This window comes from Corylus avellana, chromosome 1 (genome assembly GCF_965113065.1).
Source record: "Corylus avellana chromosome 1, dhCorAvel1.hap1.2, whole genome shotgun sequence".
Taxonomy (NCBI): Eukaryota; Viridiplantae; Streptophyta; class Magnoliopsida; order Fagales; family Betulaceae; genus Corylus; species Corylus avellana.
The window spans coordinates 1302237-1326677 of record NC_142490.1 but is presented as its reverse complement, the minus strand read 5'-3'; the positions used below and the strand labels follow the sequence as shown (position 1 = coordinate 1326677).

The 24441-nt window shown below is 39.2% G+C and overlaps 1 protein-coding gene across 1 annotated transcript; it reads left to right on the top strand.

Annotated features, from left to right (window-relative positions):
* The first annotated feature begins 340 nt into the window (after positions 1-340).
* Positions 341-23829, top strand: LOC132170362 (uncharacterized). The gene is made up of 35 exons (XM_059581315.2): positions 341-734; positions 829-1550; positions 1939-2064; positions 2151-2236; positions 3462-3570; positions 3944-4039; positions 4188-4250; positions 4360-4419; positions 5000-5068; positions 5854-5935; positions 6162-6214; positions 6328-6393; positions 6473-7705; positions 8610-9605; positions 9680-10015; positions 10394-10652; positions 10761-10983; positions 11066-11456; positions 11659-11808; positions 11902-12123; positions 12290-12511; positions 13607-14260; positions 14869-15129; positions 15216-15563; positions 16516-16928; positions 17003-17432; positions 17875-19170; positions 19662-19922; positions 20006-20296; positions 20389-20829; positions 21139-21570; positions 21720-21998; positions 22229-22780; positions 22877-23086; positions 23499-23829. Exons 1-35 carry the CDS (start codon positions 677-679, stop codon positions 23616-23618), a joined length of 11610 nt encoding a protein of 3869 aa, XP_059437298.2. The 5' UTR covers positions 341-676; the 3' UTR covers positions 23619-23829.
* Positions 23830-24441: the final 612 nt, after the last annotated feature.

The window sequence follows — 24441 nt, the reverse complement described above, 5'->3', positions numbered from 1 at the left end:
AAAAAATAAATAAATAAATAAAAACTCAATTCAAAAAGCATAAACGAACGGAACTAATGCCGTTCTACAGGCCATTTAGATGCCCACTTGTTTGCCAATTATATATTTGGGAATCTATATCACCATAGATATATATATATATCGATCAAACTTCAAACTTAAACCCATATAAAAGCTATCCTTATATATGTCCACTCATTTACCCATTGTAGTGTTAGCGTTGCGTCGGCCCAGTAGATACCGGCCCATGGGCCGACAGCCTGGACCCAGCGAGGAGGCAAAACCATGACTATAAAGAGCACCTTCCGTGCCACTACGAATCAATTCACCACCCCAATTTGCTGCTCGTCGAGGGCCTGAGAGTCTGAGACACATGAGGGGAGAGGAAAAAAAAAGCGAGGGAAAAGGAGAGGAGGTGCGATTGTATAGTTAGCTCATAGAGCATTTCCTGACGATCATATCTAACCCCTAACTTTTCTCAGCCCCTAACCAATTCACTCTCACTGTTACAGTCTCTCTAATCCCCTTCCTCAAATCTCAGACTCAACGAATCACCGGTTTCCGAGAGCTCAGCGTGAAGAAGCACTTGCACTGAAACCCTAGAAGCTCCGGGAATTCGAAATTCAGTCCGAGTCGTTGATTTTGAACGGAGTTAGGGTTTTTCTACTCCGTCAACATGAGTCCTATTCAGAATTTTGAGCTGCACTCTCGGAATCTCGTCGAGCCCGATATCTGTACTCCCTCTATCATTCGCTCTCGCCGTTGCGAGTTCTCAGTGTTTGTGAGTATTTTTGTTTATGATTTTATTGTTTATTTTTTCTGCAACAGCGATTCAGCAGAGGCTTCAGATGGCGATGGAGATACGTGACAGCCTCGAAATCGCGCACACGCCAGAGTACTTGAACTTTCTGAAATGCTACTTCAGGGCGTTCTCGGTGATTCTCTTGCAGATTACGAAGCCTCAGTACGCGGATACGCCCGAGCACAAGCTCCGCAACATCGTGGTGGAGATCCTCAACCGCCTGCCTCACAGCGAGGTCCTCCGCCCCTTCGTGCAGGAACTCCTGAAAGTCGCTATGCAGGTGCTCACCACCGACAACGAAGAGAACGGCTTGATTTGTATCCGCATAATCTTCGACCTCCTCAGGAACTTCAGGCCAACTGTAGAGACCGAGGTTCAACCCTTTTTGGACTTCGTTTGCAAGATTTACCAGAACTTTAAGCTCACTGTTAGCCATTTTTTCGAAAATGGGACGGCAGGTGGGGAAGATGTGAAGCCTATGGATACGTCTTCGGCTTCGGATCAAGGTTTGACGAATTTGGGGTCGGCCGGGACGGGGCAGCTCAACCCGAGTACGCGCTCGTTCAAGATAGTTACAGAGAGTCCGTTGGTGGTGATGTTTCTGTTTCAGTTGTATAGTCGGCTTGTTCAGACGAATATTCCTCACTTGTTGCCATTGATGGTTGCTGCTATATCGGTCCCGGGCCCAGAAAAGGTTCCTCCCCATCTGAAGACACATTTCATTGAGCTGAAGGGAGCGCAGGTTAAGGTATGCGCTTGTTGTTAATGGTATTTATACGTTAAAACAGTTCACTGAGTGAAATTTTAGCAATAGTTGTTTAAACATCGATACTGATTGTGGTCTCGATATGTAAATTTTTTTCCTGCCATAAGATTTGTATTACTTTTAGGATGTGATTCTCTGCTTCTGAATTTGACATGGTAGAAATATACTGTTTTTGACTTGAGAGTGAGGATCTCTTTTATGCCCTTTTGGGAAGGAACTTTCATGATTTAGAAGTGGTTGTTTGTGGAATGCTATCAAAAGGTTTAACATAAAATCGCGAAAAGCATGACTGTAGCTGTATTTTTATTCATTTGTTTTTCCCCAAGTCCTACATTGACTGTTTACTAATCTTAAATCTCTGCTGCTGCAGACAGTTTCTTTTTTAACTTACCTGTTGAAGAGCTTCGCTGATTATATCAGGCCACATGAAGAAAGCATATGCAAAAGCATTGTCAATTTACTCGTTACTTGTTCAGATTCTGTGACCATTAGAAAGGTGAACATTCATTCCATTCTAGTTGTCTTCTCTTTTTGGATCTTTTTATTTCATTAGTCATAAAAAGTTATATATGTTGGATGCAGGAGTTGTTGGTAGCCTTAAAACATGTTCTTGGAACGGATTTCAAGAGGGGTTTATTTCCTTTGATTGACACGCTATTGGAAGAGAGGTAATATGGTGACCTTTTTTTCCCTTCTCTCCCAAGGACTCTAAACTGTCATAAATCTTGATATAGAAAGTTGTATTGTCTTGTTGATTGGGGCAGATCTTGGGGAGACACCACAATAATTTCGACATGGACAAAGTATTATCTTAAAAAGATTAGTATGTAACTGCTTAAAATCTTAATAACCTAATGACCTACAGATTATTTTTTCTTCATTTTACAAGAAACCAAACCAGTAAATGACCAATAATAAAAGGGATTTGAGAAGAGTATGGTTCTTTTTTTCTTTTTCTTTTTTTTTTTTTTTTTTTTCTTTAGCGAGGTAAAATTGTTCAAATAGAAACCTTAAATGCTGACTGACACTCTTTTAGTTTGCCTTAGGGACTCCACATATTTTGGTCATGACCACAAACCTAAAATTACACGAGTGGAAACCTTAAATATAGATGCTGTTTTGGGTTTGTAATTCCTTAGGGATAGCACATATGTTAGTTAGGATCATAAACTCCCACCCATTATTCTAGTCTTAAATCTATTTTTTTTGATAAGTAAACCATTAGGCTATGCAATTTATTATTAGTCTTAAATCTTACAAGAAGAAACTTCAAAATATGTACTCTTTGGGACTACTGATTTTGTGTCTGTGCATGGATTGATTGTTTTTCAGTTTTTATTTTCTTGGCTCATTTGTTTGTGCACAATGACACCCACTGGCGTGTAAATGTTTGTGGCTATTTTTGATACAAGCAAACTTTGCTTGTATAATCTTCCATTAATGGTTAAAGTTTCAGTGATTCTGTCAAATTTTAACTTCCTATTCTACTCATCTGATATTTTTATACCTGTAAACACTTGAGTTGCTGATCAATACATTTCTTTTGACTGACCATGATTTTTATGCACTGCTATAGCTAAATAGTCTTCATTTCTTCCGTGTCATTGATCCTCTATTCCATTTTTGAATGTCTAAAAATATTGTCTACTTTGAAAAGTGAATGGACAAAATTTAAGTAACTTTTCTAACTTATTATTTACTTTGTTTGATAATGAAAAAAAAAATTAATAGCCCATTTTCATTTGAAAGATAGTATATTAACTGATATCCCCTAAAAAGTTGGTTCTCTTAAATGGGACCAACAATCTGAGAGAGATGGAGTAGTTTTATTTTTGACTACTTTGTTGAAGTTGAACAATTGGTTTTATTGACCCTTTTATTCGGGACTTTTAGGGTTCTGGTTGGAACTGGTCGGGCATGCTTTGAGACGTTGCGACCATTGGCTTATAGTCTACTGGCAGAGATTGTTCATCATGTTCGAGGGGACCTTTCCCTGTCTCAGGTACTGCTTTTTTGAGATGTTTGAGTTAATTGCACTGCTTCTATCCTCATTTCCAATCAGGTGTGTTTTTGTTCAATTAGTACTCTGTAATGGTTAATGCAATGTTCAAATTTGCATAGTGGCAGTGTTTGGGCGCATTTTTTGTTTCAACTATTTTAGGTAGTTTCCAATTTTATCTTCCTAAACTCCATTTTACCTCTATACATGTTTTCCTATGTAGTCCCCATAGATATTTTGTCAAAAATATATGGTGATCTATTGCCCTTAGTTTATTTGTATTTGTTTCTGTAATGTTTTTTTGACAGAATTGCTATCGTATACTGTCATTCCAAACTCTCATTCTATTTGCTGACAAATTTTTATGATTCTGCAGCTATCACGGATCATTTATTTGTTCTCAAGTAACATGCATGATGCGTCATTGTCGCTCAGCATTCATACTACTTGTGCTAGGTTGATGTTGAATCTGGTGCATATGCTAACTCTGTTCTTTCTAGAGAGTTTTAACAGTTTTGTATTCTATTTTCTTTTTGATCTAGCTTATATAAATACAGATCTTTATATGTGGTATGATATGAGTGACTCATTTTTTGTAATGATTTTTGTGGGAATTTTAGGTGGAGCCAATATTTGAGAAAGGTATCGACCAACCATCTATGGATGAAGCACGGATTCTGTTGGTATGAGTTACGATATGACCTATATGCTAAATTGTCCTGAACTACTGTATTTTGTGGTTGTGTATCTTTCTTTTGAGGAATGCCTTAACCACGTTTTTTTTCCCTGTAGGGGCGTATTTTAGATGCTTTTGTTGGAAAATTTAGTACTTTTAAGCGTACCATTCCACAGGTAATCCCTGTTTGCTGAACCATTTTCCATTTGATGTATGAAAATTACCTTGATTTATTGCTGTATTACTTCGGATTCATTAGGGTGACTACAGAGTTGAGGGTACTTTTCTGGAAATATTTTTCTTGGGAGTGAAACATTTGCGGCAATGTTCTACTGGAAAAAGCTTTGATGGATTCCCGTCTTGTGTTACGTCATAACTTTTAGGACTTTCAGATTAAAATTTAATTTTTAGAGGTTGGAATTTGACTTGTTCTCCTGTTTCATTCTCTGGCATTCCCCTTGTAGATTTTAGTCTTAAAGCAATGCTAAAGAAAGGATGCATATTCATAATTAGAATTTCCTTTCTTTATTTTTTTTTTCTTGTTGTGGGCTTGTTTGTGAATCTGAAATATTTGTGCTAGCTCTCTCTCATTTTCCTCAATCACTATTATGTTTTGGTGTTGGTAGGATACTTTAATTTTGTACCTTAAAACATGTTCTAGGATACTAGCCTGTTCAACTGTTTATTCTCTTCATTTATTATTAGATTTGTGTTGCTTGCTTGTTAATATTTACGTGCTTCCGTGTTTCTTGATAGCTGTTGGAGGAAGGTGAGGAGGGAAAAGATCGTGCGACCTTGAGATCAAAACTTGAACTCCCTGTACAGGTTGTTTTGATAACTTTTCTTTGAGAATTTAGTTGTCTTAACACTTTGTAATTGTTTTATCATTTGGAGTTGCTTGGGACACCTGTCTAATTTTCTTGCTTTAGCTTTCTTTGATACACCTTATAGTTTGTATGTATGCGCTTCCAAGTTACCGTATGAGTAGCTCGATGCCCGATGTTTACCTTGCTTTGGTGGGTCCAACACTGGGTAATAGTTTTCTAAGATCTTTGTTCTCAAGATTATTCTTGTTGTGATTCATAGTGGTGTGTGTGCTGAAGTAAGGACGTCAAGCTGGAAGTATAACTAACAACTCGTGTTCGCGTATTGTATTCGAATCGTGTTGAGAATCCATATAAGACTATATAGGTCAACCCTTACCCGACCCATCTAATTAAATGGATCAGATTCCTCAAATCTAACTCGCTAATTTCGTATTAAATTCGTATAAGGTTCATGAGTCCTGTAAAAAATTGATAGTTCTAAATGTCGAGTGTCGGTTTTGAATCGTGTCAAGGCATAGGTATAAGACTATATAGGTTAATCCTAACTTGACCCATTTATTTAAACGGGTAAGACCTCTCAACCCTAACCCTCTATCTAAGTTCATGTTAGGTTCATGGATCGTGTAAAAAATTACCAACTCTAGCTGGAAGCAACTTATTTTTGTTTGGAGATATTGAAGCAACATGGGGTTTTATTTATTGTCTTATGCAAATGATTGGGAAATTAATCAATTAAATATCCATCATTCCTCCCTTTAATTTTGACATATAATTTGCTTGCAGGCAGTTTTGAGTGTGCAGGCCCCTGTGGAACATTCCAAGGAAGTCAATGATTGTAAGAATCTGATAAAGACGTTGGTCATGGGTAATTGATCCTCTTCTATTAATTTCCTTCGTTCTTTTATGTAATACATATTGATGAATGGTCTTAGAGAATCAGGAATCTTGATTCTTCATTTTCTCTCAGTTGATTCTTAACTTCCTGCTTGCAAATTTTGATTTGCTTACATTACGGCAAAAATGCCCTTGGACTTTTTTTTTATTTTTATTATTTTCGTAAAAATATTGTTAATGGCTGTATACATTATCAGGAATGAAGACCATCATATGGAGCATCACTCATGCACATTTGCCCCGATCACAGGTTTTTTTATTATCAAATTTAGTAGTTCCTGCTGTGTAAGGTTGACATTTGTTATCTCATATAATGTTTCTAATGGTTAAAGTTTCGCCTTCCAACATTGAAATCATCCACAGGTGCTTGTTTCGCCACCATCAAATTCACCTGTACCTCAAGCATTTAAAGGGTTGAGAGAAGATGAGGTACTACTCATCAGATGCCAAAATCCATAGTAGATCTCTTGGCATGATTAACTTGTTCTGACTTAATTATTTTTGTTAGGTATGGAAAGCTTCCGGTGTTTTAAAGAGTGGTGTGCATTGCTTAGCGCTCTTCAAGGAAAAGGAGGAGGAAAGGGAAATGCTTCATCTCTTCTCACAGATTTTGGCTATCATGGAACCTCGAGATCTTATGGACATGTTCTCGTTGTGTATGCCAGAGCTTTTTGAGTGCATGATTTGCAACACTCAACTGGTCCATATATTTTCAACCCTTCTACAAGCCCCTAAAGTATACCGGCCATTTGCTGATGTTTTGGTTAATTTCCTTGTAAGCAGTAAACTCGATGTTTTGAAGCATCCAGACTCCCCTGCAGCAAAATTGGTTTTGCGTCTATTTCAATTTATATTTGGTTCTGTTACTAAAGCACCTTCAGATTTCGAACGTATTTTGCAACCTCATGTGCCTGTTATAATGGAAGTTTGCATGAAAAATGCTACTGAAGTTGAAAGGCCTCTTGGTTATATGCAACTTCTTCGCATAATGTTCCGGGCGCTTGCAGGATGCAAATTTGAACTTCTATTGCGAGACTTGATTCCTACGTTACAACCGTGCCTAAATATGCTATTAACCATGCTTGAGGGCCCAACTGGAGAAGATATGAGGGACCTTCTGTTAGAGTTGTGCTTGACCTTGCCTGCACGCTTAAGCTCGTTGTTACCATACCTTCCTCGTCTTATGAAGCCTCTTGTTTTGTGTCTTAAAGGAAGCGATGAACTTGTCAGTTTAGGTTTAAGAACGCTTGAATTTTGGGTAGATAGTTTAAATCCTGACTTTCTAGAACCTAGTATGGCGAATGTTATGTCTGAGGTGATTTTAGCCTTATGGTCTCACTTGAGGCCTGCATCCTATCCTTGGGGTGCAAAAGCATTGCAACTCCTCGGCAAGTTAGGTGGTCGTAACAGACGCTTTCTCAAAGAGCCCCTTGCACTTGAGTGCAAGGATAATCCAGAGCATGGGCTGCGCTTGATTCTTACATTTGAGCCTTCTACACCTTTTTTGGTGCCATTGGATCGATGCATAAATCTTGGTGTAGCTGCTGCAGTGCATAAAAATGGTGCCATGGATTCTTTCTACCGAAAGCAGGCTCTAAAATTCCTTCGTGTTTGCTTATCATCTCAGCTTAATTTGCCAGGAAACATTACTTCTGAAGAATATACAGCCAAGCAATTGTCGACTTTGTTAGTCTCTGCAGTTGATTCATCTTGGCGGAGGTCTGAAGCATCCGATATAAAGGTTAATTTTTTGTTATTATGATGCTTCATAAGTTGCTGAAATCTAGTCTTTTAGTTCTGTAAAACCTTTTTGCATCCTATTTTTTTTGTTCTGTAATAATTGTGTTTTATTTATTCATATTGTGTTGTGTTTTATTTATTCATATCACATTGAGTGTATTTTGAATTGTAGGAGTTTTCTTTGGAGAATACTGGTGTTAGAGTGAAACATCCAATTGATCAATTAATTTTTCTAATAGTTGCCATCCTGTTATTGGGTGTCATTATGGTTGCCATCTGCATAAGGTTGTGCTTCAATTAGATCTTTAAATTTCAGGAAGTTCAATTGTAATAATCTGATTGTGGACTTTTTTAGATTTCCAACACCGCTGGCTGCATCTCTTATATACTTTTTGTGTCCGAGTGCTTTGCTTCTTCTTCTAATAAATTATTTTTCATTAAAAAAAAAATTGTGTTTGGACCAAAAAAGGTACTGATCTGGTTTTAAAAAATCTAAATTTGGGTACATTTGGGAACTGAATAGTTACTTTTCTGACTAGTCTTTCATTATTCAAAAAGCAGTGTACTACACGTTTGAGTTATGATCCCTACATGATTTGTTTGCTATTTGGTGGTGGTTACTCATTGTGGTAAATGCAATTGACCCATAGTGCCCTTGTTTTGCTCTAGTATTGGATGCATTCTTATAGTTTTGTCCTTTTTGTGGTTGAAGTTACTAATACTTTACAGTCTCTCTCAAGGTGCATTACTGTCATGTTTATTTGGATTTACTATCTTTGGATGTATGTTCTCCGAGTTGTCCTTTCTTCTCTCATATCTATTTATTTTATACTCAAAAGATTGGGTATCATTATGTTATTTTAAAATCTACTGGCATTGTGATGTTAAATGATGCACTAATGCAGGCGGACTTGGGCGTAAAGACGAAGACCCAACTTTTGGCTGAGAAATCTGTTTTCAAGATTCTATTAATGACCATTATTGCTGCTGATGCAGAACCGGATCTTCATGATCCTAAAGATGATTTTGTTTCCAATGTTTGCCGCCATTTTGCAATGATATTTCATATCGATTCCTCATCAAATGCTTCGATTGCAACTACTGCACTTGGGGGTTCTGTGCTTTCATCAAATGTTAATGTTAGTTCCAGGTCAAAGACTGGTACTTGTTTGAACTTGAAAGAGTTGGACCCTCTTATATTTTTAGATGCTTTAGTTGATGTGCTAGCAGATGAAAACAGGCTCCATGCCAAAGCTGCTCTTAATGCTTTGAATGTCTTTGCTGAAACACTTCTGTTCCTTGCTCGCTCAAAACATGCTGATCTGGTGATGTCAAGAGGTCCAGGGACACCAATGATTGTCTCTAGTCCCTCTATGAATCCTGTATATTCACCACCCCCAAGTGTTCGAATTCCTGTCTTTGAGCAGCTTTTACCTCGCCTTTTGCATTGTTGCTACGGAAGTACATGGCAAGCACAAATGGGAGGTGTTATGGGACTTGGTGCTTTGGTTGGAAAGGTTACTGTTGAGATTTTATGCCTTTTCCAAGTAAGAATTGTGCGCGGGCTGGTATATGTTCTTAAAAGGCTTCCTATTTATGCTAGCAAAGAGCAGGAAGAGACAAGTCAGGTGCTTACGCAGGTTCTTCGTGTAGTGAATAACGTTGATGAAGCAAACAGTGAACCGCGCAAGCAAAGCTTTCAAGGAGTGGTTGAATTTCTTGCTTCAGAGTTGTTCAACCCCAATGCATCTGTTATTGTGCGAAAGAATGTGCAGTCATGTTTGTCACTTTTGGCTAATAGGACTGGTAGTGAGGTATCTGAATTACTTGAGCCTTTATATCAACCTTTGCTTCAGCCTCTTATAATGCGGCCTCTACGATCAAGAACTGTTGAACAACAGGTAAACTTTGTTTCTAATGGTCATTTTTAGAAATTTATCAATTTGCTTCTCTCATTTGATTGGATGGCATTTAGGTTGGGACAGTTACAGCTTTGAATTTCTGCCTGGCCTTGAGGCCACCTCTTCTCAAGTTGACTCCAGAATTAGTTAATTTTCTGCAAGAAGCGTTGTCAATAGCTGAGGCTGATGAAACTGTCTGGGTTGTGAAGTTCATGAATCCAAAAGTGGCCACATCATTAAATAAACTCCGAACAGCTTGCATTGAGCTACTGTGTACAACGATGGCATGGGCAGATTTTAAAACTCCAAATCATTCTGAATTGCGTGCAAAGATTATTTCCATGTTTTTCAAGTCATTGACATGTCGGACGCCCGAAATTGTTGCTGTTGCGAAAGAGGGCTTGCGACAGGTTTTGTTGAGCATCTATCATATTGGTTGATTTATTTTTCCTTGTTATCTTGCTGATGATATATGTGTGGCTTTAAATTATGATCAGCGTAAAATGCGTTTTCTAGTGGAGTATATCCTTGATCTTTTGGTTCCGATTAGAAATTCCTTTTAAACTTATTTGTGTACTTGACCATTTGGTCTTGATCATCTGCTATAGTATATCCATTTGCAGTAAAATCAATATGATGTTTGTTGTTGGACTGTAAGTTGACAGACAAAAGTTTATCTTAATTTTTTTGAATTCTTTGTTTTAATATAGTGTGCGTGGTGCATGCTTGGCATGCTTCCATTGGGAATGTTTTAGAATTTTCTCAAGCCATTTTTCATTGTCATTTAGGTTATTAATCAGCAAAGGATGCCCAAAGAACTTCTGCAGAGCAGCCTCAGGCCTATTTTAGTCAACTTGGCTCATACCAAGAACCTCAGCATGCCTCTTCTGCAAGGCCTGGCCCGCCTGCTTGAGCTTTTGTCGAATTGGTTTAATGTTACCTTGGGTGGCAAGTTGTTAGAGCACCTTAAGAAATGGTTGGAGCCAGAAAAGCTTGCACAAAGTCAAAAGTCATGGAAGGCAGGTGAAGAACCAAAAATTGCAGCAGGTAATGCATCTAGATTTCATCTGTTATGGTAAAGAGTTGGTAGACACCTACATAAACTCATACTTGTTTGTACTGATGATATCATGTCGATCTCTCTGTTCCCTGCAGCTATTATTGAGCTTTTTCACCTGCTTCCTGCGGCTGCATCGAAGTTTCTTGATGAACTTGTAACCTTGACAATTGAATTGGAAGGAGCACTACCGCCAGGACAAGTGTACAGTGAGATTAACAGTCCATATCGTCTTCCACTAACTAAATTTTTAAATCGATATGCAACATCTGCTGTTGAATATTTTCTCAATCGATTAAGTGAACCAAAATACTTCAGGCGGTAAGTTGTACAGGGATGAATAAGTTGATTTTCTGATTTTATTATAGATCAGATATTAACTTCTTTCCTCTGTAAAATTTAGGTTTATGTATATAATCCGATCAGATGCTGGCCAGCCATTGAGAGATGAACTCGCAAAGTCACCACAGGAGATACTGCGAAATGCGTTCCCAGAATTTGCACCAAAATCTGATGCAGCTATGACTCCAGGAACTTCAAGTACCCCTGCTGCAATATTAGGCAACGAAGGCCTTGTTACTCCTCTACCTGATACTTCTATTCCAGCATCTGCCCCCTCTAGTGCAACTTCAGATTCTTATTTTCAGGGACTTGCACTTATCAAAACATTGGTCAAATTGATACCTAGCTGGTTACAGAATAACCGTCCTGTCTTTGATACCTTGGTACTTGTTTGGAAGTCACCTGCAAGAATATCTCGTTTGCATAATGAACAGGAGCTGAATTTAGTGCAAGTGAGTTTAGTTCGTTTTGCTCAAGTCATGAAATTTCTGCTCTTTTGCCACTGATAATAATTATTCAATTCTCCTTTACTTGTCTCATTATTGAGTATGTACCTTTTTCAGTTTTCTATGTGGATTTTCCATGTAAAGTTTTTTGTTTTTCTGTTAACTAGTGACTCTGAGACATGTTTTCATCACAATTGCTGAAATGCAGGTGAAAGAAAGCAAATGGCTTGTCAAATGCTTCCTGAATTATTTAAGACATGACAAAACAGAAGTCAATGTTCTTTTTGATATACTTTCCATCTTCCTGTTCCATACTCGCATTGATTATACCTTTCTGAAGGAGTTTTATATCATTGAGGTACTTTAATTCTTGGATCTGATAAGAGTTCTCTGTCATATTTTAATTATTCATGTGATCATTTATTAGTGTGACCAATCAGCATTCTTTCAGGTTGCAGAAGGTTATCCGCCCAACATGAAAAAGGCGCTTCTGTTGCACTTTTTGAACCTTTTTCAATCAAAACAACTTGGTCATGATCATTTGGTGGTTGTAATGCAAATGCTTATTCTCCCAATGCTCGCTCACGCCTTCCAAAATGGCCAAAGTTGGGAGGTTGTTGACCCTGCTATTATAAAAATAATTGTCGACAAACTTCTTGATCCTCCAGAAGAGGTGCTTTCTTGACTTCATCCTCAATTTTTTTGTTTTTTGCGAATCTACTTGTCAATTCTGTTTATAACTAACTAAAATTGCAATGTTTAATCATTTAAAACCAATGATTTAATGGTAGTTCTTTTTTTAATTAATATATCTCAAATATTATGGACCTCTTTGCTAGGTTTCTGCCGAGTATGATGAGCCTTTGAGAATAGAACTTTTGCAGCTGGCCACACTGCTTCTTAAGTATCTCCAGAATGACCTTGTCCATCATAGGAAAGAGCTGATCAAGTTTGGCTGGAATCATCTCAAACGTGAAGATAGTGCCAGTAAGCAGTGGGCATTTGTGAATGTTTGCCACTTCTTGGAGGCCTATCAGGCCCCAGAAAAAATTATCCTCCAGGTATTGTAGTATAGACTTCATTTGTTATATCAAAATGATATAATGCAATTTGTTAGTGCAATTTATTTATCTGATTTTATAATTTACCTAGGTTGGCATCAATCAGTTATTTTTCTGTCTGAATCTATCTTGTCTGATGCTGTATGTTAATAGTGAGAATTGGAGTACTGGAATTATACCTTTTTCTTTGGGAGGGGGTTTGGACCGTTGGTTGGGTTCCATCTCTGAGTTTATGTGTATGATTTGTCATCTTTTTAGCCGTCTGCAAAATCTGGAATAGTTGGGTTTCTACTTTGTTGCCTATGGTCACATATGAAACGCATGTGTGCTTAAACATGTGCCGACATTTGTTGCACACAAAATACATATAAAGCGTGGGCTCCTGTCTCCTCTCCAGCGATGGGCTTTCTTTCGCAGGGATTCCTGGGCCTGAGCCCCTCGCATCAGGTGTGCGCTGGTTCGGGGTCTCCTTCCTCGTTTCTGGATGGTACAGTTTTTCAGGCATTGGGTGGGTGTTCCTCAGCATCTCCAGTTGTTGACAAGGAAGAAGACAGGTTGACTGGTTTGATCCAATCTCAGTAGTGGCCAGTTGGTTTTGGTCCTTCTGGGGAGAATGTTGTGTGGGACCAGGGAGATGAGGGTTGGGATGGGGAGGAGGATGGTGAGTATTCTTGCCCATTGGGTGTCCCCCCCCCCCCCCCCCCCCCAATGCCATTGGAATGGGTGATGGGTTATGATGAGGATGAGGATTTTCTTCGGGAGGCGGTACCGGCGCATCCTATGACTAGAGGTAGAAGGGAGCTTCAAAATTTAGAAAGCTTTGTGGCGCGTCCTCTCAGCAAAGGAAGGGCAAGACTCTGGTGTAGTAGCGCTTCGTGTGGATCTTGACTCTTGAGGACTTTTGGTTTGTGGGTATCGCTTTGGGGTGTTAGTTTGAAGGATTAGGGTTTATTGAGTTTATCAGGTTTCTTTTGTGGGTTTGCTTTGGATTTCTTATATACTTTCTGTGTACTTAGGGGCGCCTCATGCTTTTTTGTTTTTATATGTTATAATAATGCAATGAAATGGTAATCTGACCCAGATTTGAAACTGCAGGTTTTTGTAGCACTTCTTAGAACTTGCCAACCAGAAAACAAAATGCTAGTCAAGCAGGCCCTTGATATACTAATGCCAGCACTACCTCGAAGGTTGCCTCTGGGGGATTCTCGTATGCCAATTTGGATACGGTACACAAAAAAAATTCTGGTTGAGGAGGGTCACTCAATTCCCAATTTGATTCACATTTTCCAGCTCATTGTTCGCCATTCAGATCTCTTCTACAGCTGCAGAGCACAATTTGTACCGCAGATGGTGAATTCAGTCAATCGCCTTGGATTGCCATATAACACCACAGCAGAAAACAGGCGTCTTGCCATTGAACTTGCTGGATTGGTGGTTGCTTGGGAAAGGCAAAGGCAAAATGAAATGAAAGTAGTAACTGATAGCGATGTAACCGGTCAGAGCAGTGACGCATTTAATCCTGGTTCTGCTGCTGCTGATCCTAAGCGTTCAGTGGATGGGTCTAATTTCCCTGAAGATTCAACCAAGCGAGTAAAAGTTGAGCCTGGTCTTCAGTCCCTGTGTGTAATGTCACCCGGTGGTGCATCATCAATTCCTAACATTGAAACCCCTGGTTCTGCTAGCCAACCTGATGCAGAATTCAAGCCAAATGCTGCTATGGAAGAAATGGTTATCAATTTTCTTATCAGGGTGAGGCTTTCTTTAGCTTGTTCATCTATGAATTAGATTGACTGATGATGCCAGATTACAGTTTCATTGAAGTTCCTGCTTTTGGGTTTTGAAACCTCATAGATTTAGAATTTAAGGCTGTCTAACCTGTTGATGCTCTGCTTGTTTGCAACTTTCTTTGCACTGTTGCCCAATTTGTAAATTTTTACTATAATCTATTTTCATTTGGTTCTTGACTTTGTTATATTGTCAGTTTAGTACTTCACATGTAACTCCAATTGATTTAAAAAGTCCATCTCACTAACAGATAAACAATCCATCCAATCCCCTCATATCCCACGATATACATGTAGACAGAGATGCAGCCCATGTCTGACCTGTATACGATGTATCTTAAAAGACAGTTTCCAGAAATGCCTAAGTTGAGAATGCACTTACTAGAAAGAGTTACCATCTTTGCACTGGACAACTTTCTTTTGTTGCCCAAGTGCCATGTCTTTCATCTTGAATAAATCTGAGTTTAACATAATTTTATGACATTTCTGCCTGCATTGATCTGTCTAAATGTTGTGATGTTTTAATCATTCTGATGTTTGGTTTACAGCGTTTACTTATCTTTTTGAGAACAGGTTGCGTTGGTGATTGAGCCTAAGGACAAGGAAGCAAGTATAATGTACAAACAAGCTTTAGAGCTACTTTCACAAGCCTTAGAAGTGTGGCCTACGACCAATGTCAAATTCAATTATTTAGAAAAGCTGCTGAGCAGTATTCAACCATCTCAGTCAAAGGACCCTTCCACTGCTCTTGCACAGGGCTTAGATGTAATGAACAAGGTTTTGGAGAAGCAGCCTCATTTGTTCATTAGAAACAACATCAATCAGATTTCTCAAGTATGCCCCTGATCCCTTTCTTTTAACTGATGGGTCTAATGACCAAAATTTTCATATTCGTCTATGGTTTTTTTTTTTTTTTGTAGATTCTTGAACCCTGTTTCAAGCACAAAATGTTAGATGCTGGAATGTCATTGTGCTCCCTGTTGAAGATGGTCTTTGTTGCTTTTCCCCTAGAAGCAGCCGCTACGCCACAAGATGTTAAACAATTGTACCAGAAGGTTGATGAGCTGATACAGAAGCACATTAATGCTATCACAGCTCCTCAAGCATCTAATGAAGATAGCACTGCTAGTTCAATTAGCTTTGTGCTACTTGTCATTAAAACCTTGGCAGAGGTACAGAAGAACATAGTTGACCCTAACATCTTGGTTCGTATTCTTCAGCGCCTGGCACGAGATATGGGATCATCAGCTGGCTCTCATCTGAGACAAGTATGCCCTTATTTTCTTAATCACCCCTCCCCCCCCCCCCCCCCCCCCCCTCCCCCCCTCTTCCTCTTCCCCCTTTTAATGTATTTTTAGCCAAACATAACTTTTGAGTTTTCTTGTTTTGCAAAGATTATTCAGTTATATGGCAGTGGTTGGAAAGTTGTCGAATCTTTTTATTATGTATTGTGTCCCTCTTATATGTCACTTTTTCTTTGATTTATCCCCTACATGCTTCTTTCCCTGCAATTTTTTTTTTTTTTTTTCCATATTGAGTATAGTCCATTGTGTTCATTTTTTCTTCGTGCCTGTTTTTTTAAGTGCATTCTTAATCATGTCAATTTTAATTTATGCGCATCACTTTGGGTAGTGCAGAGTATTTCAGATTTGTTTTTGAGGGTCAAAAGATGGAGTAGTTAGAAGGGATTTCAGTGATCATATTTTCTCAGAACAGATTCTACACTGATAAATTTCCTTAGGAATTGGGTGTCAATTATGAACCTTCATTTTGTTTTTCAATCTTCAAATGACATCAGACTTTGACCATTGTTAATTATTAGATACTTGTTTTCTCTTGGAAACTCTGAAGATGTTGATTTTTGGATCCATGGCCAACATTGTTGCCAGTCTGAGGCTGTCTGCCTAATGTGCAGACTAGGTTGGTTTTGATGTGTCAGACGCATGTATGATGCGCTTTGTCATGGTGATTATGTTTATTAAGTTTGGTTATTATTAATCCCACTTGATGTTTGTGTCATAGTTGTCCATTCTGCTCTTGGGGTTTCTCCAAGTTCTTATTTGCTAGTCCAAAGTTGAATGCCTTGTAATTCTCGTAATTCTCATACACTAGGATCTTTATGTTTATTGGATATTATAACATTAACTGTGATTTTTACTTGACATGTTTTACTTTACTCATATGTTGAATTACATTAAGCAAGCTACCATCCATATCCAGGGCCAGAGAACCGATCCTGATTCTGCAGTCACTTCTTCTCGTCAAGGTGCTGATGTTGGAGTAGTCATCTCTAATCTAAATTCTGTTTTGAAACTTATCAGTGAGAGGGTCATGCTTGTTCCCGAGTGCAAACGATCCATAACTCAGATCTTGAATGCCTTGCTCTCAGAGAAAGGTACTGAGTGTAGTGTGCTTCTCTGCATTCTTGATGTTATAAAAGGGTGGATTGACGATGACTTCAGCAAGCCAGGCTCATCACTCATGCCAAGTTCTTTTCTCGCTCCGAAGGAAATAGTTTCTTTTCTTCAGAAGCTTTCGCAAGTTGATAAGCAAAACTTCTCCTCTAGTGCTCTAGAAGAGTGGGATAGGAAATATCTACAGCTTCTTTATGGAATTTGTGCTGATTCAAATAAGTAAGCAATATACTTTTAGTCTACTTATATTATACTCACCATGATTTTAACAGAATATTTTGATTGGCTTCCAGATATTCCCTGCCCCACCGTCAAGAAGTGTTTCAAAAAGTGGAAAGGCAATTCATGCTTGGTTTACGCGCAAGAAATCCCGAAATTAGGATGAAATTCTTTTCACTTTATCATGAATCTCTTGGGAAAACATTGTTCACAAGGCTTCAGTACATTATCCAAATTCAGGACTGGGAAGCTTTGAGTGATGTCTTCTGGCTCAAACAAGGCCTTGACCTTCTTCTAGCAATCTTAGTTGAGGATAAACCTATTACACTAGCTCCAAACTCAGCTAGGGTGCCACCACTTTTGGCTTCAGGTCCTCTTCCAGATTGTTCTGGGATGCAGGATCAGATTGCTGATGTTCCAGAAGTCCCTGAGGATGCTCCTCTCACATTTGATGCCCTTGTTTATAAGCATTCGCAGTTTCTTAACGAGATGAGCAAACTTAAGGTAACTCCATTTACCTTTGTGCAGTTGAGGGCCACACACTGTTTCAAACTTTAAGGATTAGATATCTCTTTTGGGTTATTAGAAGTGAACTATGGTTATTTTGTAGTCTACACTTGTCGCATTGCTTTTGTCTGCAGGGTGCACTTACTGTCTCAGATAAGATAGCAACATTTAACTGTAAATGTACCATCTTTGTGTTGTAGGTTCAAGTTTCTTATATATTGCCAAATCATTCATTTCTTGGTCTTTTTAAAGATACTAGATAAATGTTTGTAACTCAATTTGTTTGATTCTTGGTGTAAGTATGTCAAAGTCCATTTTATTGTTGTGATGGTTGCTGTTGGTAAGCTGTCTTGACAAGCATGTTAGAAGTTAGATTCTTAGTTACTTAATGTAGATCAGTCGTCATCTCTGAATTTGATGTTTGACTCCCCTCTTTTAGGTGGCAGATCTTGTTGTTCCATTGAGAGAGTTGGCTCATACAGACGCTAATGTTGCATACCATTTGTGGGTTTTAGTATTTCCCATTGTCTGGGTGACCTTAAACAAGGAAGAGCAGGTAGCACTTGCTAAACCAATGATTACTCTCCTATCAAAAGATTATCATAAAAAGCAACAAGCCAGCAGGCCAAATGTTGTGCAAGCACTCCTAGAAGGGCTTCAGTTAAGCCACCCTCAACCTCGGATGCCTAGTGAGCTGATTAAATATATTGGAAAGACTTACAATGCATGGTACATCGCATTGGCGTTGCTGGAAAGTCACGTCATGTTGTTCATGAATGATACGAAGTGCTCCGAGTCTCTGGCTGAGCTTTATCGCTTGCTTAATGAAGAAGATATGAGGTGTGGGTTGTGGAAGAAAAGATCAATCACTGCAGAAACCAGGGCTGGGCTTTCTCTAGTTCAACATGGTTACTGGCAGCGTGCTCAAAGTCTCTTTTATCAAGCCATGGTTAAGGCAACTCAAGGAACATATAATAACACAGTACCAAAGGCTGAGATGTGTCTTTGGGAAGAGCAATGGCTGTATTGTGCTAGTCAACTTAGTCAGTGGGATGCATTGGTGGACTTTGGAAAGAGTGTTGAGAATTATGAAATACTTCTTGACAGTCTTTGGAAGTTGCCCGATTGGGCATATATGAAGGATCATGTAATTCCAAAGGCTCAAGTAGAAGAAACTCCAAAACTTCGTTTGATTCAAGCATTTTTTGCTCTTCATGATAGAAACACAAATGGTGTGGGGGATGCTGAAAACATAGTGGGGAAAGGTGTTGATCTTGCTTTAGAACAATGGTGGCAGTTGCCTGAAATGTCTGTTCATGCCAGGATTCCTCTTTTGCAGCAATTCCAGCAGCTAGTTGAAGTTCAAGAATCAGCTAAAGTCCTTGTGGACATTGCAAGTGGTAACAAACCTTCTGGTGGTTCCGTTGGTGTGCATGGAAATCTTTATGCTGATCTCAAGGACATCCTTGAGACTTGGAGACTGAGAACTCCCAATGAATGGGATAATATGTCTGTTTGGTGTGATTTGCTCCAGTGGAGAAATGAAATGTATAATGCTGTCATTGATGCATTCAAGGATTTGAGCATCACAAATACACAGCTTCATCACCTTGGTTATCGTGACAAAGCATGGAATGTCAATAGGCTTGCTCACATTGCTCGTAAGCAAGGCCTTTTTGATGTTTGTGTGACGATACTTGAAAAGATGTATGGCCATTCAACCATGGAAGTGCAGGTAATAGAAACTATAACAAATATTTTTGTCACATCAGGAAAGGTAGAAAGAACTGTATCCTGTTTGCCCCGTATTTCAGATCCTTTCCATGAGTGCATGTATTTGTCATTTGCTGGTCCCGTTTTTCAGAAGTTTTGGCCATTTAAGTTAAGACTGTCCAATTGATTTTATTCTATGGATAATGAAATCTTGCTTTGCCACCCAGATGTAATTGTTTAGGCGGTTGTTTGCTTTCATCATTTGGGTGGATTTTCTGGTAACTTTTAACTATGTCTAGACATGTCTGGTGGTTATCTTGAACCTCCTCAATGAGAATTGAGCATGGAGTTTTCTTTCCTCCTGAGCTTGCATCTCTGTTTGTCAACTTTAAAGCAGTTGGTTAATAGTTTTCTTCCCTATATTACCTCCTCTTCTGGACATCAAATCTCTTTGGTCTTGAGGAGGGATAGCAGATGTAAGTGTCTCATCAGTTTTCTATTGCGTATTTGCAGGAGGCCTTTGTTAAGATAAGAGAACAAGCGAAGGCTCTTCTGGAAATGAAGGGGGAGCTTAGCAATGGCCTTAATCTGATTAATAGCACTAACTTGGAATATTTTCCCGTGAAAAGCAAAGCAGAGATTTTTCGCCTTAAGGGCGATTTTTTGTTGAAGATAAACGACTCTGAAGGTGCTAATGTTGCATATTCTAATGCAATCAGCCTTTTCAAAAATTTGCCAAAAGGATGGATAAGCTGGGGAAATTATTGTGACATGGTATACATTTTCTTCCGCTTTTGATGCCATTAATGTTATTGATGTGTTGTTTTCAATACTGAACTGCTGTCTGATACTTATAGGTTTATAAAGAAACCAATGACGAGATTTGGTTAGAATATGGTGTCAGCTGCTTTCTTCAAGGTATCAAGTTTGGTGTATCTAACTCAAGAAGCCATCTTGCTCGTGTTCTGTATCTTCTCAGCTTTGATACTCCCAATGAGCCTGTGGGCAGGTCATTTGACAAGTACTTGGACCAAATACCCCACTGGGTTTGGCTTTCTTGGATTCCGCAACTCTTGCTTTCCCTGCAGAGGACAGAGGCTCCTCATTGCAAACTTGTTCTGCTTAAAATTGCCACTGTATATCCACAGGTAAATTCTTTCTATTTGTGTTTTGCAAATTGATTCGGTACAATACTTCATTATGATGGTAATCTTGAGATTCTCTTGCAATAAAATCTCAGGCTCTGTATTACTGGCTGCGCACATATTTGCTTGAACGACGTGATGTTGCAAATAAGTCTGAACTAAGTAGACTGGCATTGGCCCAGCAAAGATTGCAGCAAGGTGTCTCTAGCACTGGTGCTGGTTCTCTTGGCTTGGCTGATGGAAATGCGAGAATACAGGGTCATGGTGCTCAATCCGGTGGTGGAATCGGATCTCATGATGGTGGAAGCTCTCATGGGCAAGAACCTGAACAGCCTGGCGCAGAGAGCAGTGTGCATGCAGGAAATGACCAAGCTTTGCACCAAAGTGCTTCAACAATCAATGAAGGCGGTCAGAATGCATTAAGGCGTAATGGTGCTTTAGGTTTGGTAGCTTCTGCGGCTAGTGCTTTTGATGCTGCAAAGGATATAATGGAGGGTCTCAGAAGCAAGCACACTAATTTGGCCAGTGAACTTGAGGTTATGATTTCCACATTAGACTTTTTAAGTTGAAGAAGTGATTTCCTCGTGCCTTGCGGCTCATAATTTTCAAGTCAAACTGCTCAGATATGTTTTCAGAAAATTGAATTTCATTTAGTGTACCCTCATCTAGAGAAATAGATTGAGAAAAGGCGTGGGAAATATCTTGATTGGTTACCACAGTTCGTCACATGCTTATTGATTAATATTGGAAAAAAGAAATTATGTGGAGAGTTGTGTGCGAGTCATATTCTGAACTATATACTACTTTACCATTGCTATAAACTAAACTTTCCATTTTTTTTGCAGGTTCTGCTCACTGAAATTGGTTCGAGGTTTGTAACTCTGCCAGAGGAGAGACTTCTTGCAGTGGTTAACGCACTGCTCCACCGCTGTTACAAGTACCCTACTGCCACTACTGCAGAGGTTCCCCAATCTCTCAAGAAGGAGCTCTCTGGTGTTTGTAGGGCTTGCTTCTCAGCAGATGCAGTGAATAAGCACGTTGATTTTGTGAGAGAGTACAAGCAGGATTTTGAACGTGATCTTGATCCAGAAAGCACAGCTACTTTCCCAGCCACCCTTTCTGATCTGACTGAACGATTGAAACATTGGAAAAACGTTCTCCAAAGTAATGTTGAGGACAGGTTTCCAGCTGTCTTGAAGCTGGAGGAGGAAAGCAGGGTTCTGCGTGACTTCCATGTGGTTGATGTTGAGGTTCCAGGACAGTATTTTAGTGATCAGGTAAGTTAAACCAGTAATTTGCATATTTTGGTTCTATATGATTGATTTTCTTAAAAAGAAGAGCCTTTTAATGCTTGAAGTTGGCTCATGTATCATATTTTTCGTCGGTGTCTTCTTTGCTGTTCTTATGAAAACACTGCACCATACAGGAAATTGCACCCGATCATACAGTGAAGTTGGACAGGGTTGGAGCTGATATTCCAATTGTGCGAAGACACGGAAGTAGTTTCCGGCGTCTGACCTTAATTGGCTCTGATGGCTCTCAACGTCATTTTATTGTCCAGACATCTTTGACCCCCAATGCTAGGAGTGATGAGCGCATATTGCAGCTTTTCCGGGTGATGAACCAAATGTTTGATAAGCACAAGGAATCAAGACGCCGTCATATATGCATTCACACGCCAATTATTATTCCTGTTTGGTCTCAGGTTATAAGCTTTTCCTTGTGTGGAAGTCTGATTTCCTTTACTTCTGCCTTTAATTTTTTGATCCATTAATATAAACTTTGACAAGATGATAAAAGAATTAAGCTTCACATGTGTTCAAAACTGCGGGACGTGCCAATAGGTGGTCCCACCAAGAATCATGTCCCTTTTCTTGATTCAGTTGGCGATTGCTGAAGCCAATGTATTCTAATAATTGCTCACTGCATGAATAGGTCCGCATGGTAGAAGATGATTTGATGTACAGCACCTTTCTTGAGGTGTACGAGAACCACTGTGCAAGGAATGACCGAGAGGCAGATCAGCCCATCACTTATTTCAAGGAGCAATTGAACCAAGCTATATCTGGCCAAATCTCACCAGAAGCTGTTCTAGATCTCCGTCTTCAAGCCTATACTGAAATAACAAGAACTCTTGTAACTGACAGCATTTTCTCCCAATACATGTACAAGACACTGCTGAGTGGAAACCATATGTGGGCTTTTAAAAAGCAATTTGCCATCCAATTGGCACTCTCAAGTTTCATGTCATTCATGCTACAAATTGGAGGAAGGTCCCCGAACAAGATATTATTTGCTAAGAACACTGGGAAAATATTCCAAACAGATTTTCATCCTGCATATGATGCAAATGGAATGATCGAATTCAATGAACCCGTGCCATTTCGTCTAACGAGGAATATGCAAGCATTCTTCTCCCATTTTGGAGTAGAGGGCCTTATTGTGTCTGCTATGTGTGCTGCGGCACAGGCTGTGGTTTCACCTAAAGTGAGTTTTACTGAGAAATATGTGTCAATATGATAGTTAAAAAAACTGATTAATAACCAAGTTTATTGACTTGATCACGCATTTGCCATGTTGCAGCAAAGTCAGCATCTATGGCATCAATTAGCTATGTTTTTCCGGGATGAGCTACTTTCTTGGTCTTGGAGAAGACCACTTGGCATGCCCCTGGCCCCCATTTCTGGAGGGGGTAGTACGAACCCCATTGAATTTAAACAGAAGGTCACTACCAATGTCGAGCATGTAATTGGCCGGATTAATGGAATAGCCCCACAGTTTTTCTCTGAAGAGGTAAGGCCCTGCCTCCGATTTCACCATGTTAGGGAATTTCTTGTAAAAAAATGATGAAAACGTGGGAATGGAATGGAATGGAGAATGGGTATGTTTCCCTAAGGTGAGGGAAGGGATGAAAAGCAAAGAAACCTGTGGTTTTATTATAAGGGAGTCCTGCGCTCCACCCAACACAAAAGTGGGGCTTGAATAGAATGTGTGATTTCCTTCCACCCATTCCCTTCTTAAATACATGCAAACATCAGAACAAAAGGGGTTTCCTCCCCATTTTTTCTTTTCATTGCCTCCTTTTTCCCATTCAAACTCGAGCTAGAATATAACAGATGCTTTATTCATATCTCATTCTGTGGTATTACTGACTTCTTCGTGAGCCTCTTTATCGATTATTGTATTTTTCTTTTCCTGCACTCAGGAGGAGAATGCCATGGAGCCGCCACAGTCGGTGCAGAGGGGTGTTACTGAGTTGGTTGAAGCTGCCTTGACCCCCAGGAACTTGTGCATGATGGATCCAACTTGGCATCCATGGTTTTGACCTCGGTACTTGAGCACCCCATGGGCCGGTGACTGGATGGTAGTCTCTGTTAGAAGGTGGGTCACAAATCACAATTCTCCATCGTAAATAATGTAAATATTGATTTTGGCACTCAAAAAAATGAGTAGTAGTTTTTGTGCCATCTGTATAAATCATTTTATTAGTTTTAAGAAAATTCACGTGCAAATGCAAAATTCTTCTTTTTCCCGAATGTGTTGTTCTATGACTGTCTAGCGTGCTACATGCATTGAAAGTTGAAACCCAAGAAAATTTGTATGCACACTTTATTTTCGTTTATTTATCGCGATTTTTTTTTCAATAGACGTTGGCGGGTTGGTGGGGATATTTGGCGAGGAATCCCCTTCAAAAATGTTTTAGGAATTCTAGAGAAGCGTTTTTTCGGTTGGAAACATCGAGGAAAGTATGGTTTTTCTATATTCTTTTGTGTCAAAAGTGCCAAGAAACATCCACGCACTTGAATGCTTGGGACTCGCTATCTCCTATGCTAAACAAGATTCAGACCGCTTTTCTTGATTTCCTAAGCATTAAAAGGCTCTAGCCCTTTTGGAGAAGATCCCGTTTTCCGTTTTCTTCTATTCGTAAAAGTTTATTGCTATTTCGACTGGTTATGATTAACACACAATACCCAGTCCACTTGAAATTTAAAAAATGCTCAAAACTACAGCACTCACCCCAGCCCAAAACGGTATCGTTTTGGGCATTAAAATTTTTTTTTTCTTTTAAAAAAAAATGAAAATGAAAAATATTAATAAAATAAAAATAAAAAATAAAAAACACCCCAGCCCAAAACCACACCGTTTTG